This window comes from Scleropages formosus, chromosome 21 (genome assembly GCF_900964775.1).
Source record: "Scleropages formosus chromosome 21, fSclFor1.1, whole genome shotgun sequence".
Classification (NCBI taxonomy): domain Eukaryota; kingdom Metazoa; phylum Chordata; class Actinopteri; order Osteoglossiformes; family Osteoglossidae; genus Scleropages; species Scleropages formosus.
The window spans coordinates 11983036-12003605 of record NC_041826.1 but is presented as its reverse complement, the minus strand read 5'-3'; the positions used below and the strand labels follow the sequence as shown (position 1 = coordinate 12003605).

Sequence of the window (20570 nt, the reverse complement as noted above, 5' to 3'; positions counted from 1 at the left end):
CAGCCTGAGACCTTTCTTCAAGTCAGGGTAGTTTGTTGTGTACACTTTAGGAAATTTATTTCCTAGATGTGTTTGCGAGTCTTCAACTATCAATATAAGAACATTTGTTTTAAATTCTAGGCGGTGGCTGGAACTTTGAAATCTTTTAAACAGTGCAACTCTTTTACACGTTGAGTAAAAACCTCCATATAAGATGATAACATTAACCACTCAACTTCCTGCATGTAAGAATGGGAGCAGCAATACGGCACAGCATAGCTAAAATATATATTCTGTCTGTCCTCAGAAGTGTCAGGAGCTTTGTCAAAAACTATGTGAACTCATTTCACAAAATAGATGGTAAAGACAGCATCATTTCACACAGAGGAAATTCTGTGGTATTCACACCATGTTTGAGTCTAGCAACTTTGATAGGATTCAGAATTCACATACCAGTTGAACAATGTTAACAATTTTAGTTAGAAGATATCAACAGCAACAGCAACAATGATAATAGCAATAATAAAAATAATAATAATCATCTCACCAGCATACTCATTGTTGCTGTAATCACTGTCGTTTCTTTTAGTTCAATACAGTCAAACGGTACAGACAATGATTATTCCGCTGTTTGCACGTCAATCGACATGATCGCAGGGATGAAGTCGGTGCTGTTGTGTTTAGGAATGTTTTGACTCTTTCTCAGATTTTACCTGACTGAGGATCAGCGTTTTTTAATAGATTCACTTCGAAAATTGGGCTGTAAAGTTGCGCTTTACGTAGGCAATTACATTAAGGTCAGCCACCACGTCGTAGTCGCTCGTAGTTTATGCTTTTATTTTTGTGGTGTCCCTTGTTCTATATTCTGTGTATGTAAGTGTAGCTGTTTATTGTCATGGACTAAGTGCAAAAAAGCCAAGTGGAAGCCATGGGCCTTCCAGAAAAACAAGCATATTTCGCGTCTAGATTTCGTCTAATTTTCTTCTTGAAATTCCCGTTTTCATTTGCTTATTATATCGAGCATTTCAGCTATAATATGAAATTATAGCAATTTAGCTGGCGTATAAGTCCATAAATACATTTTTAACTTTTAAACCGCAACTTGTGTTTTTTTGTAATATTGTCTTTTTATTATGAAGGATATTTAACAGCGTTCACTGAATGCAGTTCTACTTGCTGGACAGCGTCTCTTAAGCAATGTAAAAAAAGCCTGAAAAGGTTAAGAAATGTTTAGTTTTATAGAGGAGGACACTTTCACACGGCTCTTTTTCAGTTTTAATTTACAAACAGCAATAATAACGATTTTGTATTACTGGGTAGCAGATTGAGCTTTAATTTAACACTGATCTCTTCCCTCTGTGAATCAAAATGTTGCCATACTAGTAGTAACATTGCAAATAGTTTTATTTTATAAATCTTTACAAAAAAACATGAAATCACAAAATATCAAAAAATAATCTGCTGCAGCCTGGATAATGTCACAAAACTGACTCGACATGTTTGGGTAAATACAACAAAGGATCACATCGTCATGTGGTCATAGAGCAGCTTTTAAAACCGCGTCAAGGTAAATACCAAATAGCAACTGCAAATGCGTTTACACCTTACAATTTGTCAGTCGCGCTTTCTTCTCTGTGGAGGCGCACGTATGTGTGGGCGGCTGTGTGTGCGTGTCTTTGTGTGCGGATTGCACATACACAACACACAAGTGCGACACACAATAACCAAAGCCAAGTGCACCCCTCACAAACAGCCCATTTAACGAAACTTTTTCATTATTTAAAGTATTTAAGGCACTTTGCATTATTGCTTCAGTTTTATGCTTAGTTTAGAGGTCGTTTTACGCGTAATGGAACCACGGTTTTCCCAACCAATCATGCACCTTGAATTAATCTGCATTGGGTAAGATGCAGCCTCATTCTTAGATGAACACATAGAAACCTTCCTCTCTAGCGTCTTTATTAACATTAAAATACAATAAAAAAAAACGGACGTAAGAACACCTACACAACCATTTGGACCCTTCACAATTCCGTAGGATGCAGCCACCATATGGGCGCAGTGCCGACCCTTCATGCCGCTGCTGGAGAAGCCCTGTAGGCTCTCTGCAGGCTTGTCCGAGGGTCTCGGACCCACAAGTCCAACTTGTCAGAGAAGAAAAGCGGCAATGGAGGGTTCGCGGTCCGCTTTGTTCGATCCAAATGTTACTCTCTGGAAAACAGTCTTTCAGAAAAGGCCGTTTCTCTGCTCCCCGCCGCTGGATACATGTGAGTGAGTGTGAGTGTTCGTGTGTGTGTGCGGTCGGTTCCTCTTGCGCCTCGGACGAACTCTGCCTGCAAGTAGGCGATTTTTATTTGGCTGAAGAAGTCGAATAACGATGCACCTTCTCCGTAATCCCCTCTGCAGCTTTTGCACTGACATCCAGATGTTGTAAAAAAAAAAAAAAAGATCTTTTTAAAGCGATGTGGCTTTTAGCAGCTGCTTCGTAGAATTGGCCAGCCCTTGTCTTGTGTGTGTGACACACACTCGACTGCTGCAAGGCAGGTAAGGCTTTCCGAACAGACTGATTAGGACTTTATGTGTTTCAGAAGTAAGGAACAATTAGTTAAAGGTTGTGTGACCTGTGCACGAGCCATCCGTAGGCGCTGGAGACTAAGCAGAATTTTTTGTCTTGTGGTTTAAGACAGATCCATTCAAATAGGTAATTGAGAGGTTAAAGGATAGCCAGCTCCCTCTCTCACTCCGCTTTTTTCTTTACGTCTCTCTCTCTTCTGTCTCTCTCCAGCTCTCTCTCTCTTTCTTGCTTGTTCGCAACTCATTCTTTAGTAAACAAACCTCTGCACAGCTGTGTAGTGGCCCAGTTTGTGTTTAGTAAGGGACTGCATTTAAAATGTATTTGAATTCTTGGAATAAAACTTGCATTCAGATAAAATTAAACAAGGGATTAATAATTCAGTGTTTGTTACACTGCGTCATACAGTTATCAGAGTTCGTGAGGACCGGTGTGTTTTGGTGTGCATACTAATGCTGATATCGATCTTACAAAATACTGTAAACCAATCTAACTGTTTGTCATGTATTTACATTCATTGTTTTTTAGAATTCAGACTCCAGTCCCTACAATCCAAAATATTACTTTCCTAAAAATTCTAAATTCAAGCATAGACTGGAGAAGACAACGCAGCCATTTATGTGGGATACATAATGAACTAAAACACGTAACTAACACAGGTATGTACCATTTTTCCTTATTGAATTTAATGATTAGCTGTACAAATCGTAGTAAAGTCATCTGAGGTTCAGAACTATGGAAAGACTGATGAGAATATTGAGCAAGGGCACAATAAAATTTGGCGAGATCTAGACACGAAATATGTACCGTGAATCAAGCATGGTATATCCGTATTTTGCAACATCGAAAATCTACTACTTTCTGTGTCTGAAGGTAGTAGGTTGTCTTAACTCGCCCTGTAAACCGTTCAGATATTTGAATGTCTAAAAACACATTCTCGTTACCTGTGACGAAACGAAATACCCTTAAAGGTCCCGACTGTGAGTTTTCAAGGTTTTATTTTATTTTATTTCATCTTAAAATTTGATTTTATTTTTTCCCCTTCAGCGTAAGGTTTAGTGGAGTCAGCACTTTCGACGTCCCCAGGTCATAGGGTAGTTGAGCGCTTTCATCCAATTTTGCCTCTTTCCGCTTCGAACACGTTAAAGATTACATATGTTGCAGACTCTTCAATTAAAAATTAACCCCGTTTTCCAAAGAAGTATCTAACAAGGGGATTGTGGAATTTTTCGGTGGGATGAGCATGGAAGATCAAAGGTCTATGCCCACTGCTCTGATGGGCAATTGATCTTTTGAGAAGCAATCTGTGAGTAGCATTCCTCTACTTTCTCCTCTCGGATTCAAATAATCTATTATAAATATCACCAACAGAAGGTCACGGAGCAGATGGCTGCAATATAACCACTGATTATTAAGTAAAATGAAAAGTTCCACTTTTCTATTTTGTATACCATTACTCGTGACTGCGGTAAATCTTACAAGGTGACACATGTTAACGAGGACACAAATAGTATGAACTAGCTCTATGAAACATATCCTGCTGAAACTAGTCAAGTATGAAATAAGTCAGATTTTCAAAGACACTGGCTGTGTGCGTCGGTGTGAACAGCACTCTGTTCCTCGAGCTGCAGTAAAAACGCAGGAATGCGTCTTATCAGGCAGGACTGTAGCCAAACGTCCCGCACCTTCCCTCGTACTCACGAGCTTTGCAAGGCGCTGGACGGTCACCTATTAAATAAAAACGGCATTTGATGGCAATGCCATCTGATCTTCTACATAACAGTTTTTGTGTTCTCTGCAGGGTGGAACTCGGAAATGTTATAATAACGCCAAGTGAAAATCCAAAGCAACGTCATACTAACACCAAATACAAAATATAACACGCTGTATCAGCTATTGTACACTTCCGCACGGGTGAAAACGGGAGAACTCTAAATAGTTAAAAAAGGTTTAAACGTAGGAGTTTAAACGCACGTGAGGCGCTTCCTTTGAGAACGGCCTTTAAAACGGGTTGGCGCGTGCGGTCACGTGAGCTCATAATTCCACGCGTTATTTTGGCATTTGGACGGAAAGGGCCCTGCTGTCTGGCGGCGGTGTTTCAGCCAGTCGCTAACTCGGCTATTAACGGCTGCTTTGGCCATGAAAGACCAAGTAGGATGAGATCGGGGTGTCGCACAACCGCCTGATGTAAAAGAAGACAGTATGCGGGTGCTTTAAAAGCTCGGGGAAGCGGGCTGAGATTCAGTCAGATACTTGTAATATGTCGGGACACCATTCAAAAGTACTTCATTTGATTGACCATTAACCTGGTGAGTTTCTACTATCCAATGCAATGGTCAACTGGAGCCAGTCATACAGCATACCTCCCCTTGTATTTTTGAACCACGGAGCTCGCTTTAAACGAGCATGTATATTTCGGAGATGCTTCTGTTTAGATTTCTCATGACATAAAAATATACTAGGTTGTGTATCGCTTCTGAAAAAAGTCGAAACATGTAGGAAATAAGCAATGAAATAACAGTTAAACTGGTTTTCGGAAATTTCTTCTGTTGCTTGTTCACACATTGCCACATTAAACGCAATCGAATTTGCAAACAAAAAATCTACATCACGTGTATGTATTAAACGTGTGTTTGGAGAGTTTGCGCAGGGCCTTTTGAGTTTTGCAGAAATAAACAAGCTTTTTTGCTATCATTTCCAGACTTGTGGCTTTTTGGTTTGACTTGTACTTCAGTTAGTGTTGACTGCCGTTAATTTGCTCCTGTTTTGTGTGTGTGTGTGTATGTGTGTGTGTATGTGTGTGAGAGAGAGAAACTGGCTGATCAGCTTTTCTCCGTAAGGGTCTCCCTCTCTTTGTTCTGTCTTCTGCAAGCTCAGGGATGTAGCAGCCCACACTTTATAGGTAACTTATTTCTCCCAGCTCGGCTCTAAGTCGGTAGGTCTTCCGCGCGCTGTGGGCTCCATGAGGAACCCTACATGCGTTAGAGCTGGACAAGGTGGATCGAGTCGAGCCACATCAGGTTGTGAGGTTGCGGGCGCGTGGAGGCAATAAATAACTTTATAGCACTGTAGGCCGCAGAGCTGAGGAGGTCAGGGAATCCTCTGTGTGATTTATGTGTTTGGGTAGCTGTCATGAGCCGAGCAAGCGACTGTGTTTAACGTTTTATTTTAGTTTAATAAGAGCATGTATGCAAAGTGCCACAGCCATTTGATTCTATCACTATTCAGATTTATTTCTTATATCTATTGGGTCGAGATTTGTGTTGCTGGCTTTCGCACTCTCCACAGTTTCTGCGTTTGTACACTAAAGTAAGACGCTTGTTAAGAACTTTTATCCGGAACGTCCTATGATGTTGTATACATACTCTTCGTGTATACCTTACATTTGGTATGTTTTTACATCATTATACACCCTTGTTTCGTTCGACATTATGCGTTCCTCAAAACTCAGAAATGTTAGTTGTGCCAATTCATATTATCATTATGAAACTAAAGCATAGCATAATGATTCATTTTAATTTATTAGTACATTTATTGCTTCAGTTAAATAGTATATATTTTTCGTTCTGGTACTTTAGTTATTGTTGGTTTATTTTATTTGTTGGTGTTTCGAATCTCACGTTAAACGTGAGCAGTAAATTTTCTGTAAATTATTTAGTAAATTTATGTTGTTATATATAAATTATTTGAAGCTCTGTTCTGCGCTTTGGTTTTAAGCTGCATATTAAAACAACCAGCTTCAAAGTCAAGTGAAATATAAAAAGCAAATACAAAAAAGTAGGACGAGCTTCAAAAATATTTTAATTCTTGAATATTTTGAGACGCATGGAAGGAATTTTGAGAAAAGGGAACTGGAGCAAAATGAATAGGCCTGTGTATGGATAGAATCAATACACTTCAGGAGAAAAATACAAATACAACTCAAATACATTTTACTGAAAACATTTTTGCTTGATGTTGTTTCAATATTGAATATTATCGGAACAGCTCAAGAGAATTATAGTTTGGACTTCTTAGAGTTTGTTTATATTAGGTATAATTTTCCTGTATTTCGTTTTATTAAATCTTTTCCATTTTCGTCTAGGTCATAGAACTCAAGATATTTTCTTGCATAAGCACTTGTGGTGATAAAGGACGTGTAAGCGGTGAGTGGGCCAGTTATATTTGTTAAACAACTTTCACTGCATGATTTATTTATTTTTCGTGAATCCATTCGTTGATTTGAGGAATTATCGTAGCATTGCAATAACTTTTTGTGTAATGTATTTTCAAAATGCATTTCTATGAATGCTCTTGTGTTTTTCTAAATTGATGTAAAATAGCAACCTATTGTAATTTCCTTCGGAATGGTGTGCTTTAACAGAGGCGTTTATTTTAAGCCTTTTTATAGCAGTCCTCTGAAAAAAAGTTAATGCTTACAACATATTTAAAAGATTTAATTAATAGTTAGGCTGTATATTACAGGCCTGATAATTCTTCACCAATGGGAAAAAAAAAGATTTTCAAGGTACTTTTCCATGTAAATATTACATAAACAAAAAGCAAATTGTCACTTTTACATTTATTTATTTGGCTTACGTCTCTGTCCAAGGCGGCTTACAATGTTTCAATGTACAGTGGTTTACCCATGTATACACGAGGGTGTTCTTACTGAAGCTATTCAGGGTAAGTATCTTAATCAAGGGTACCACAGTAGAAAGGGGAATAGTGAATATGAGTTATAGCTGCAACACAGATCAGGTAATGAACTCCGATGAACTGCGCACCCCAAACTGGGGGTCGAGATCACCGTGAGCGTAAAACGTATAAACATGCGCAAGCACACAAGAAAATTGCCACCATTTACGCATTTTAAAAGTAAAACACCTACTTCTACTGCACGAAGCTTTATGATTTAAAAAAGTAAATATCTTTTGATGCACTTCAGTATCGCTTACGTCCACGTAATGAATTACTGGGACACGTCGTTGGTCCTTCATCACTTTTTCGACAAAGGCAAAAAGGTGTGTCTTCAAATATCTGCTGGGTCCGACACATTTAGAGTAGTAGCATAAGACCACCCTGCGAGGCTTGTGTGTGTGGAAAAAAAGTGAAATACTCCAAAGAGTCGACCAACAAGAAGCAGTAAAGAAACGCGCTCATAAGCAGGACTACAAGATGACGACACCTTGCGTAAAATGTATAGGTAAATGTTTGTAAATGTCCAGCTCTTCATTCCCAATAGTCCACTTTCGGTAACTTGAGGATACATAGCATTTTTTTCAGTTGTACGTTTAGCCTTTTTCTTCTTCGGCATTGCTGCAAAATCCCAAACAATTTTGTGAAGGAAAAAGTTGCAAGCACCTACATTTTTCTCCCCTGTTCTCCTCCTACGTCGGAAGGGATCCTTTCTATTCGAGTACCTACACCAAATGCATCTTAGGAAGTTGCTGTTTACAGCTGCTACACGTGGTACAAGTCATAAATCTTGCGTTGCTCCCAACGACAGGGGTAGCACACTGAATAATAAAGCAGAAAAAAAACGTGTGAGATAAGAAAAGTTAAAGAGAACACCAAAACACGTTAAAACGCCTCCTTGCCTTCTTTTTATTTTCAATCCCCCATAGGTGTCATCCTCATTTACCTTTTTTGAAATGTTGATCTGACCCTGAACTACCCAACTCCTTTCCCGAATCACTTTTTAGTCCAGTTTTTTTAAGACACGTGGACTAACAACATGTCCATAGCTCTGAGATATTACAAATTATTTTTCGTTTCTTCATTGTTTACACCACTCCCCCACCTTTGTGGTCCCTTGTTGTGTGCTCACCAAAACTTTTTTTTTCCCCTCTCGATGCCGAGCATTAATTATGACAGGAGTTGCTTGTGTGTGGAAGGAGATCCCTTGAAACATAAACAATACAGATAGTACCATGTTTCTACCATTAGTCAATAGCGGGCCATTAAAGGAAATACAGTGCGAGTAATGTAACTGGAGAGGGGCAATTTGAAGCTTTGCCTCCATACCAAACAGCATTAGCATAGATTGACACTTAACTGTGAAACACGTGAATCAGAAAATCACTGCCTTGCCATATCCATCGGAGGCCTCTGTCCACCACGTCTGCAATTAGCATAATTTTTCACTAGTGACGCTGTTTGATGGGGATTAGCACTCCTGCCCGGTGCTCCAAACAGCCCCGCCGTTTTAAAATAGCACAAAGGCCTTGTGTTGACAACACAACCGTCAGCCTTGTGCACGCGAAAAAGCGAGGCTTCTTCGCAGGGCTCCTTCGGATTATGCCGGGATTATGTTGTTAAGATTTGCGCCGTGAAAAGAAGGGGGGAAATGTGAGGCCATTGTTATCAGCGAGCAGGGCGTACCAGTGGACGGGGCAGCCCGGATCTCAGCGCCTGAGCTCTCCTCTCACATCTCTGATGCTGAACCATCTCGCCTTTCCAAACCGAGGCGATCCGTACGAGAAAAGCCCCCGGTGTGGCAGCGGACGGCCGCGCTAAAGATAGCGAATGTGTGTTTGTCACCGTTTTTAAAAAGGAGGACATTACTCTGCCTTATTGATTGCAGCGAATGTGGATGTGGAAATATATTATGCGTGGCCGTGCTCTCCTCGTCAGAGGCTAAGGTAAGCTGGACTGAAACAGGCTATCAGTTTGTGAATGGCGGAGTGTATGTCCCGGTGATTTATGACCATATGACTCCAACCGCGGTTCAAGAAGAGTTCACAATGCTTTAAGCTTCCTTCCTCGCTGCTACTCCTTCTCTTTTTCTTTGCACCTCTGCACGACGAACTCGTTCTAATAGCCGCGTTTATTTGCGTAGAGCTGGGCAATCATTTTTAGCAGCTTTTCAGCGCCTGATGTTCGCCAAGGAGCACGTTCTCCCACGTCCCGCATAGAGCTGAGCTCTCACCATAAATTAGATTATGTTCATCTGTGCACTTCTTCCGTTTTGCCTGCTTTTTGCGTTTAATACTTTCACACGTGCTATTTAAGTACTCTGAAGGGCTCTTATTTGCATCCGATTTGCCACAGACCTTATTGCACGATGGTCCCGGAGCAAAAATGGGTGCAGAATTACAATATTTTTATTGCCTAATGAAATCTGAGGTAGCCAGTGCCAGCTCTTAAAATGCAGAACACATTCATGTTTCAGATGGTATTCTGCAATGTTCTTGTATTAATTTCAGCAGTTCCACAGATAAAGTCATTGTCCTTTTCCTGCTCGCTGCCGTTGTTGTTGCAGACCATCCGAACTGTGTTTCTTTTACCTTCATAATTGCGTTAAAAGAAATGTACTATAACTTTGATACCTTGGGCTAATAAACAAACCGAGGATGGCTGTGTGTAGGTTAATTGCAAAATGATATTGTTTAACATTTATTATTCCTGCTGCGATTTTTTTCCCTGCAATTCCTTGGAGTAAATAATTAGGATTCCAGCCGTCTGCAGGAAAGATAAATGACCGACATTTGTGACGTGTTTGGATTTGATATACAAAAGCTCTGGGATCTCCCGCAACCAGATATAAGTAGCTTTATTTTAATTTCACTGACAATATTATTTTTTCGTACTCTTTGTATTTCATAGACTATAAAAAAATGTCAGCCCACATTGTCGAATTTATATTCGCAGTCTAACAGAGTCCTGTTAATTTAATGAGAAAAATGTGCGTTTCTTTTGAGCTAAGCTTTATTTAGAGTACGTGGCATCGTTGGATGTGAAATTTTTGAAAGGAAAGTTGTTTTTTTTAATGTGGTAAAATATTTTTGTTTTCCTAGGCACTATAATGATACATTTGATATTATCGCTAAAACATTGAAAATATGTTATAGTCTGACATAAAATGTGTCGTAAGTTTCAAAGTTCTTGCACGAAATGTATGCAACTTTTTGTCTATTTAATTGTTTATATTTTGATGTCTTGGTCTAAATACATACAACACTATCAAAAGGTTAATGAAGAATGTGTTTTCTTTTCGCCATCCCCTGCAATTTGCACCAGCAGGAAAGACAGTTAAACTGAGTACAACGTATTAATTTGAGTTTTCATATTTATCGGCTAAAGGATAGTGAATCATTCTGCAAATGGTTCGAGTCCATTCCTAAAAGGCCACGGTGTGATTTTCAAACTTTATGTTCACACCCTGCCTCTTCGTGCGGTTCAAATAAAATCCAGGTGCAGGGAAGACATTGTAAAGATGCCTCTTGCCCTGGATACTGAGATACCCGATCCTCACCTAGCGAGCAAATGTTAACTTTTGGAAGGGTAGCTTCTTTGGCCGAATGACCCCCATGCATCAAAATGCCTGGGTGCGTACAAGACGGGCTCCATTATTCGGTCTTCCTTCACTGGAGTCCAAACAAACCTCAGACACAAATGAACAGAGATTTGAGCTCAGGTTTTGTGCTTACACAAAAATAATTTTATATCCGGAGGAAAAACGGGAAAAAAGCATGCAAAAAACTTTTCAACGTGTATATAAACAGAACGAAAGCGTGGCGGAAGCGTTTATTGCGCAACTATTTGGGCGTTCATTAATTATTTATAATTCGGTGCATTTGCATTATTTTTCCATTTTGTCATCTTAATGTATAAACTGACATCTGTTTCTGACACGCTGTTTATAAATCTGCACATTACACATATATGCTGATTTATATGTGTATGGATGTATGGATGTGTGTTATTGTGGCATGTTCTTTTCACAGTGTTTTTGCCATTGTTGTGCATTTCACATTTGTTCGATATGATGATGCCTTCACTATTCAAAGAACACATAATGCAAGTGCTGCTTTTTTATTTAATGTTTGGTACTGGAAAAGTTACTCTTACGTTCTTCGAAATCAATATGATGGTATTTTTAAAACGTAATGGCCTAATCTTAAATAGAACATCCAAACGGGACAATATTATTGGGGGGTATTAGATAAAGGTCAGAGTGGAGATAATGCAAATTTGAACATTTCTCTGCTGTACACCATTTACCCGAGATTTATTGGTGAAGATTGCTGTACTGGTCTGATGTCCGTGTTTGTGAGACACAAGCGCAAGGAGGAAGGGGAATAAAACAGATTCCTCGCGAGCTGACAATGTAAGCCAGGATTGGTACGGCGCTATTCATGTCACGGCGCTTTTCAGTGGTGAAGATGGATTTATGCCCGAGCCGCTCTTTTTATGTGATTCTTATAACCTTTCAGGTCAGCTTCCAAGAGGCCATTGGGAAGAGACTGTCACGTGACCTCTGGTGCCAATGTTCTTCCAGAAGGTCGTCAGGACCTTGGTAGCTGGTGAAATCTTTTACGGAAATGCAGAAGACGTCCTATTACGACAACTCTACGCTTTTCGGAGGCTACTCGTACCAGACCAATGGGTTTGGCTATGAATCCGCACAACCGGTCTACCAGTCCTCGGGGCACCTGGAGAGCGACTACCAGAGGTCCGCTTGCTCGCTGCAGTCCCTTGGCAACAGCGCAGCGCCGCAGCAAGCCAAGACGAAAGAAATCAATGGGAGCTGTATGCGCCACAGCCTACCACCTGAACATCATCAGACAGCCCCCGTCTCCCCTCCCCAGAACCCCCCTAATAGCACTAACAGCAGTACAACGCAACAGCCGGCGAGCAGCGGCGGCGGCGGCGGCGGCAGCGCAAAAGCAGCCCCCACCAAATCCTCCAGTGTCCCTTCAAACCCCGCCCTCACCAAGCAGATATTCCCCTGGATGAAAGAGTCGAGGCAGAACTCCAAACAGAAAAACAGCTCCCCATGCACAAGTGCAGCTAATGGTGTGTGTGCTCGTTTGCTTCTTTTTTCTCTGTACATCAACACATCCATATTCATATATGTGGGTGTATATGGACAATACACGCACATATGATATGAGCGTGTTTGGAACTTCTGCACAAAATAATCTCATTAATTGTGATCCACGTAATAAGAGCATTATTATTATTATTATTATTATTATTATTATTATAAATATGCTCAGTCTCGCCAGTTGATCCGTAAATAGATTTGTTTGTGAGATCAGGCTACCGGCGGACACAGGAAAATGTCCCAGTCAGTACAAAGTGGATAAATCAAGCGCAAAATGTCACTTCGTATTTTTTCGCTGCTACTAGGTCCATCTTCACAAAGCCACGAGATGTCACAAGTGTAAAAATACTAAAATACTGTACTTATTGCTCTTCAACTAGCTATAGTTGAGGTTTTGAGTACATTTATTCTCCTTTCACGCTGTTTGAAAGGTGTTTCTAAACGTATGATTTTACCAAATTGCTAATGATTTCAGATAAATAGATAGATAGATTGAACGCACGTTGCATTCTGAAATAAAGACTGAACAAATCCGAGCGGATTAAAAGATTTGTTTTATACTGTTGGCTTTACTTATTAAAGACAATTAATTTTATGCTCGTAAGTAAATCTGTGCGCAGCACCAAGGCGGCTGATGCGATTTGTATACAGCAGGTCAGTGTTGGGCTCAGTTCTCTTAATAAATGACAGTTATGAAATAAAAAGCCTAATATACAGAGGTTAAGTCCATGGTTTATTAGGAAACAGTGCATTCAATTTCTGAAGGTAGTAATTATGTTTTATTTCATTTCCACCCAGCGGAGAGCTGCAGTGGTGAGAAAAGCCCTCCGGGTTCGGCAGCTTCCAAAAGAGCGCGTACAGCCTACACGAGCGCTCAGCTGGTGGAGCTCGAGAAGGAGTTCCACTTCAACCGGTACCTGTGCAGGCCACGCCGCGTGGAGATGGCCAATCTGCTCAACCTTAGCGAACGACAGATTAAAATATGGTTCCAGAACCGAAGAATGAAGTACAAAAAGGATCAAAAATTGAAGGGCATGGGCTCCTCCTCTGGGGGGCCATCTCCAACTGGAAGCCCACCTCTTCCCATGCAGTCCTCAGCTGGTTTTATGAACCCCATGCATTCAATGAGTGGTACTTACGAAGACCCTTCCCCACCGTCTTTTAATAAACCTCATCAAAATGCTTATGCCATGTCTACAGCCTACCAAAACCCTATGAAACCTTGCCCCTCCCAGCAGAAGTATGGCAACACAGCGCCAGAATATGACCCTCATGGTCTACAGGGTAATGGGGGTAATTATGGGACTCCGAATATCCAGGGTAGCCCTGTGTATGTTGGAGGCAACTATGTGGATTCAATGCCCACATCGGGGCCATCTTTATATGGCCTGAATCACCTGCCACATCACCAGTCTAACAACATTGACTACAATGGTGCAGCACAGATGCCAAGCAGCCAACATCATGGACCATGTGACTCCCACCCGACATACACAGACCTTTCAGCGCACCATCCTTCTCAGGGTAGAATCCAGGAGGCACCCAAGTTAACGCATCTGTAGCAGGTTTGGAAACAAAATAATACTAACACATGGGGCGCTACAATGGGATTTAATAAATGATCCAGTGGTTTTTTTTTTACATAAAATAAAAAAAGTACCTTGGCAATGTTGCCATAATTTTACTTTTAAGTAAATTGATGCTATTTTCAGTTGCATACCAATTTGTAATTATTTAAATCTTCTTAAGGCCCAACACAAAGTAATGAAGCAATCCTAAATTAGGGAAACATGTACAAACAGCAATGATGGTCATTCACTGTAAAAGTTTGTTGAGGCTAGGCATCTTTAATGATTGAAAATGTCTGTCTTGCCATTAATTAGGTTAATGTACAATGTAAAAACATTGAGGATTTCCCCCAAAAAAAATCAGTACACTAATTTCAATTTCTATAGCTACTCCACCTGGAAAACCACTGGATTATTTTGGTTAGTTTCCCTGTCACATTACCTCTTTACCTAAACCCATCACCTTAACTAACCAACTGTGTACTGAAGCATAAACTCTGCTGTGTTAACACAAGGAGGGAAAGGTCATGTATTTCCTAGCATCACTGAATGCTAGTTACTCCATGTTTATACTGTGGCATTGCTGTTCACAATACGTTAACCTCCAACAAAATTGGATACGCAAAACAAATATTTACCTTGTCTTAAGCACAGTGTTCAAGAGTTATAAACTCTAAGTACGTATTATTTTTATTTCCCCCTTTGTATGAAGTTTCTTCTCTGTCGTTAGTGTTAACATACATACGCAATGCTGATTCAGAAGTCCATATTTTCTAAAATCCAGTACTCTCTCCTCTCTTGACTTATCGTGAAAACAGGGTATATTTGAACAAAAATGTCCAAAAAATTAAGCTAAAGTGAAGGCCTCCTGATATTCACTAAAGCTTTCTCATTTGGGCATCATTGTTGCACTTAGAGTTTACATTTTAAAGGTTAGAAAAAAAACTTATTTTGAAATAGAAGACCCCAATCAGCTCAATCGTGGGTGTCTTCGTATGTGTGTTAGAGTGAGCATTCATAAATATATATTTATTTGTTATAGCCAATATTTCTTTTTTGTATTATTTATCCCCTCAATATTATGTATTTATATCAAGAAAATGTACTTTTTTAGTATTTACCTGTTACAAAAGATGTGTTCTTGTTATTGTAAGCACATTTATTTTAGTTATTGTATTCTAGAAGTTAGTAGTTTATGTTACCCTTGTACATAAAAATTAATGTATTGAGTTATGCTGGAGGCATGAGGATGGGATCAAGCTGACTGTTACTGCATAGTCGAGACTTAGCAAAATCTTTGTTTGACAACCTTTGTTCTTGGTAGACACGTTTATTTCCTCGCTAAGAGTTGTCTGTGGAACAATTCTTGAATAAAAATTTCTGTTATGCAGTTCCATTTGGTCTTTTGAGCATTACAAAGAAGAATATATGGCATAGTTTCCCAAATCCTTCACACTGGAGTGCCAGTAAAACACGGACAGGCTACCGCAGGCAGGCTTTTACTCGCTCATTCTCACGCTAACTGAAGCTCAAATCCCTGCGAGCATGAGCTGTATTTTTCCTCATGGCACTGCTTTTAGTCAAGGCAGCCCCCACAGGCGTTGAAAGCCCCCTTTCGGTCGTCTGTGATCACGTGGTGCAGTCTGCAAGGGAAATATACAAAGAAAATATATGGTTGACACAAATTCTCTTGAACATAATACAAGCCGTAACCATTAGAGTCAAATGCTGTGTTATTTCAATACATAATTCCATAATTTAAGGGTTGTTGTAAATCACAGCGCCGACTTGCTAGTTCTTTTAAATATGAGGGTTAGCCTATGGTAGCCTCTATAAAATAGGACATGACCGAAACACAAACCGAATCGCTCTTTGTGCAAAACAGGCAATGTATTATTTTTTATTGCAATGCTTCCCTGCCCAGTTTATTTTCCACAAAAACAAAAACCTCTCATTTGCTTGTTAATTTCCAGGATTAACTGCCATAGTTGAAGATATATTTTTGAGAAATGCATTCTTTTATTCTTTATTTCTTGGAAATCTCCGTATACAAAATGCAAATCACTAAGATGCACCTAATCACTGGGAATAAATTTCCTGAGTCCACCTGCAGACAAAGACAATGATTTTTTTTTTTTTAGATGGTCGCAATACTAATTACAACCAGGCCTACTTATTAAAAGATGATAAATACTGCCGTTTCACACCTGTTATCACGCATTCTGGCATAAAATCAACGATTATTGAAACCTAAACATTTTGATTTTGAATTATGTCATCTAACAAAAAAATGTATTTTAATTATTCAGATATTTACAGTTGTATTCCTTATGATCCTTTTATACAGCCCGTTGGATAAGCCCCCAAAATATAGCTCATTTTTCATATGCGAGGAATAAATCTAACGACAGAACTATAAGAGCTACGCATGGGAATAAATCCCAGAAACCCCTACATTTCTTAAGTTCTCAGTGTTTCGCGGTTAATGGAATAGCGGCTGGCGTCTGCTTTGTGCCTCTGAAACGCCAGCTTTGTGCACACCCACACATTTTCTTCTTCTTCTCTTCGTTTTTAGCCATATTATTGTGCGAACGCATCAGCTGTGCAGGCGACTGTACAGCTTATTAATTTAATTCCCCACAAACAAACGGCTATACTTACCTTGAGATGTATTAATGTGTCTCGTTACCCGTCTTGGGGAACATTTACTTTGCAGAAACAAAGCTCTCCCTCCATGAGGCGAGGGAAAGGTTTTCCTTTGTTTTGGACAGGAGCAACGGAGACAAATTCTTGAGGGTGGCTGCTGCTCTGGCTGTCAAGCGCTTTGCCCAGAAAAAGATTGATCGTTGTCATTATACCAGCTCGTTTCTAAAAATATCTCAAAGTAGACTTCTCTTTTTAAAATTTCACAGACCTGCTCATGCAAACTGTAATTACACACAACGCGTTTTAATGCAAAATACGTTTTAATATTTGTTGTAAAACAAAAATGAATCTACAGTTCACGATTATTTCTGGGAACAAGGGAGACACAGCTCGAATGTGCTTATGGCTGTCCTAAAAGTAAACCATAGGTTTTACCTGAATATAAACTGAAATCACAAGAGCTCTTGCCAGTCTGCAATGCTTCAAATAAATCATGTACCGATCTCAATCACAGATGATTCACTGAGACCATACAAAAAGGAATAAGATGATGAGCTCGGTTGGTAAGACTGACTTAGGCACTTACAGCAGTTTTGGCTGTCCATGCAATCTCCAGTTTTACGTTCGGTCTTTTAAGAAACGTAAGAGCAGAGAAAATGCAGAACATCGCACACTACATCGGACGGGTCCAGTGTTTGGCTATTTTAGCAACAGATTTAATCTCTTCCTGGAAGGGACAACCGCTCAGTCTGTATGAAATTCTTATTTTTTTTTTACTATAAATGCCTGTTCGTCTTGTCACAAATTGTAAGATTAATGACCTGCCTTCATATATACCGTGTTAGCCATATTGTGTCTGATTTGTACGATCAGCCATATAGGTGCAGTATTGGAGGACTGGATGGTGAGATGTGTACAATCAGTGAAGGAAGCATCACACCTTCATCTTCCCACACATCAAAACGCTATAAAAATCTTTTCTTTATGAAAATAAAATCAATTAACAACCTGGAGACATTTAATATGCTGATTTTCGGGCAATTTAAGAAAATAACGCTCTTCTTTTTCACCAGGCCCCGAATTGCCATTGGTCCATTTGTACCATGTGACCAGGAATTGGCTGCAATTTCGCCCTGGTCTTCAGTTTAGTAGACCAAGGTCCCCATACGCCTGTAATATCACTATTAAACACAATTATAAAAGCCCACAAATAAACAGCTTGTGGCGCAATTTTTACTTTTTTTTAAAAAAAAATCTTATTTTATTACCCAAGTTGTGTTGCGATAAAAAAGAAGCGATGAATTTTGAGTGTGAGAGGGAAATTGGGTTCATAAACAGTCAGCCTTCCCTTGCAGAGTGCCTGACGTCTTTTCCCGCTGTACTGGAGTCATTTCAAACTTCATCAATCAAGGACTCGACATTAATTCCTCCTCCTTTCGAGCACACTATCCCCAGCCTGAATCCTTGCTCTAGCAGCCAGGCGCGACCCAGAAGCCAGAAACGGATTTCAAATGGCCTCCTGGTCCGGACCCCGCCACCGCAAGGCCACCCACCGCCGCCGGGCAACGGCTCCCTGGCACCCGAGTTCCCGTGGATGAAGGAGAAGAAGTCCTCCAAGAAGCTCCAGCAGCACGGGCAGCCTTCCGCCACCTCCTCTCCTCCTTCAGCCTCGTCTGGCTTCGTCGTGACGGGGCTTGAATCTCCAACAGGTCCGTGCACGATTTGCATTATTATTATTATTATTGTTATTATTGCTTTTGAATTCTTTTTTTTTAAACTCATTTCACACCATAAGTCGTAGCTTCCTAATTCGGTTATTTCAATTTTAAACGGTGAAGGACGCGCTCATCTCGCGCTTAATTGTATTCGTTTGACGGGAATTAAAAAATCGTGATTTATTTTTTTTTATTAGTCTAAATAAACTAAATGAAGCTGTAGCTTTTTGTTACCAATGCAGAATTTCTCATGTAATTATGCTTGAGCTAACATATTGATTGTTTTTGGCTTTCAGTAGCACTCGTGCTGCAGCTATCGCACATATTTATTTTCTGAAACATTGAGATATATATCTTTATTCTCTAAAATGGCTTTGTGAATGTCTCGCTGGTACACCTCATAAAAGATCTGAATCCACGCACGCCTATAAATGACAGTTTAACACCTAGGGTGTAAATGAATAACGTGTATTGAATGCTGTAACTCTGTCATCTGTAGATTAAAATATATTTATTAACATTTTTCTTAATGTACTTAGTGGCCATTTTGAACGTTTACATGCAAAATATGGACTAGGGAAGGAGACCGTCTATCGGAAAAGAGAAGAAATATCTCGGGGTGAACTGCTACACGTTAAATTTATTAATGCAAATACGTGGAAGGTAATCTGGATTCAGCACTTTTTGGAAACAATGGGGTGGCCTTTTGTTCTTTTTATAGTATAGTCTATTTGTTATAAACAAATGAAATGTGGTTTTTTGCAGAAGCAGCAAGTGGAGCAGATAGCGGGAACAGTTCGAGGCGCTTACGGACAGCTTACACAAACACGCAGCTGCTGGAGCTCGAGAAAGAATTCCACTTCAACAAATATTTATGTCGCCCTCGAAGGGTGGAGATCGCGGCTCTGCTGGATCTAACCGAGAGACAAGTCAAAGTGTGGTTCCAGAACCGCAGGATGAAGCACAAGAGGCAGACCACGCATTATAAGGACGGCCAAGAGAGCGACCACCGCGGCTTTGAGCCCACGGACGGCGGCGATGCGAATTCTCCCTCTTCTCACCAGCTTCTAGAAGCATCTGGCTGTGGGGCGTCGGAAAATGAAACCTCTCCCTATTCCAAAAGGAATGACAAAAAGCAGCCCACGTTCGAGAAGACGCAACCACTGAGGCAGAAAGCTGCAGCTTCACCCGACAAAGGCGCAGGGTGTCCGCGGTACCCGACGCCCACGGCAGCTGCCCTGCCAACAATGGGCGATGGAGCTCCATGTGAGCCCGAGAACTCGCTGGTAGAGCCCCGGGATGTGGCCCCGCTCTCCGATTTGAATCTTTATTCGTCCGATGCGAGTCTGCAGATGTGTGATGCTCTGTCTCCCAGCTTGAGGAGCTCCCTGGACAGCCCGGTGGATTTCTCCGAAGAAGACTTGGACTTGTTCACCAGCACCCTGTGCACCATAGATTTACAGCATCTGCAGTTCTAACCAAAAGTAATCCAAGCCCCCAAGAACACTACAGCCATTTTTCTCAGCTAGAGTACACCTTCAGTTACTGCTCTTGTGCTCTTTTGTTTATTTTATTTGCTCTATCTTAAGGAAAAAAAAATACTGTAATTCCGTACCAGTATTAAAAGTACGATTTAAAACGCACGGAAAGTTTATTAAAGATAGTATTTTACTATATTGCTCTCCCATCAGGGCTGACCTGTCCCAATGTAAGGTACTGAAATGATTTTTTTTTTTTTTTAATTTTCTATCGTTAAGTTTTTGAAGTAATTTAGGGTATTGTTAATAGATAACATACTGGGAATGGTCACAGTAGACTAAACTCAATCGTTTAAATCTCAGGAACTGCTGTATTAACTGCTTTTAGAAATTCTTGCAAGAAGGGTGTCCTCCTTCTCTACGAGTTTTAGAATTAGTATATTTATTGAGATTCTTTAATAGTAAATGGGGAAATTATTTATTGTACATTATTTTCATAGGTGAACGAAATAAAGCGTTTATAATATCGAAAGTGTGTGTTTTGTTACAGACAACGAATTAAAATGTTTACTAGACATCAGTGTTATATCAGTGCCATCCCCAACGAGATTTATAGAATTTAATAGTAGTTCACACTCGTCTTAAGTCAACCTACACCTCAGAATTTCTGATTTAATTTTTTTTATTAATTAAACAATCACGCTGACACAGTATTCTTGTGTGGCCCTGTGACAATGAGCTTTTATTGTAATGTTTCTTAAATTGTTACTTCCGCTATAGTGGCTTTAATCTCATTAATAA

The 20570-nt window shown here is 40.1% G+C and overlaps 2 protein-coding genes across 3 annotated transcripts; both read left to right on the top strand.

The window, feature by feature from the left end:
• Positions 1 to 6653: 6653 nt before the first annotated feature.
• Positions 6654 to 14999, top strand: hoxb3a (homeobox B3a). Of its 2 annotated transcripts, none has more exons than XM_018726367.2 (3): positions 6654 to 6696; positions 11749 to 12331; positions 13161 to 14999. In XM_018726367.2, the coding sequence occupies exons 2-3, from the start codon at positions 11857 to 11859 to the stop codon at positions 13922 to 13924; spliced, it is 1239 nt and encodes a 412-aa protein (XP_018581883.2). In that variant the 5' UTR covers positions 6654 to 6696; positions 11749 to 11856; the 3' UTR covers positions 13925 to 14999. The 2 variants fall into 2 exon arrangements, with proteins under 2 accessions (XP_018581883.2, XP_018581884.2); XM_018726368.2 differs by lacking the exon at positions 6654 to 6696 and adding an exon at positions 11481 to 11642.
• Positions 15000 to 17873: 2874 nt separating this feature from the next.
• On the top strand, positions 17874 to 19981 carry hoxb2a (homeobox B2a). The gene is made up of 2 exons (XM_018726369.1): positions 17874 to 18285; positions 19057 to 19981. The coding sequence occupies exons 1-2, from the start codon at positions 17874 to 17876 to the stop codon at positions 19767 to 19769; spliced, it is 1125 nt and encodes a 374-aa protein (XP_018581885.1). The 3' UTR covers positions 19770 to 19981.
• Positions 19982 to 20570: the final 589 nt, after the last annotated feature.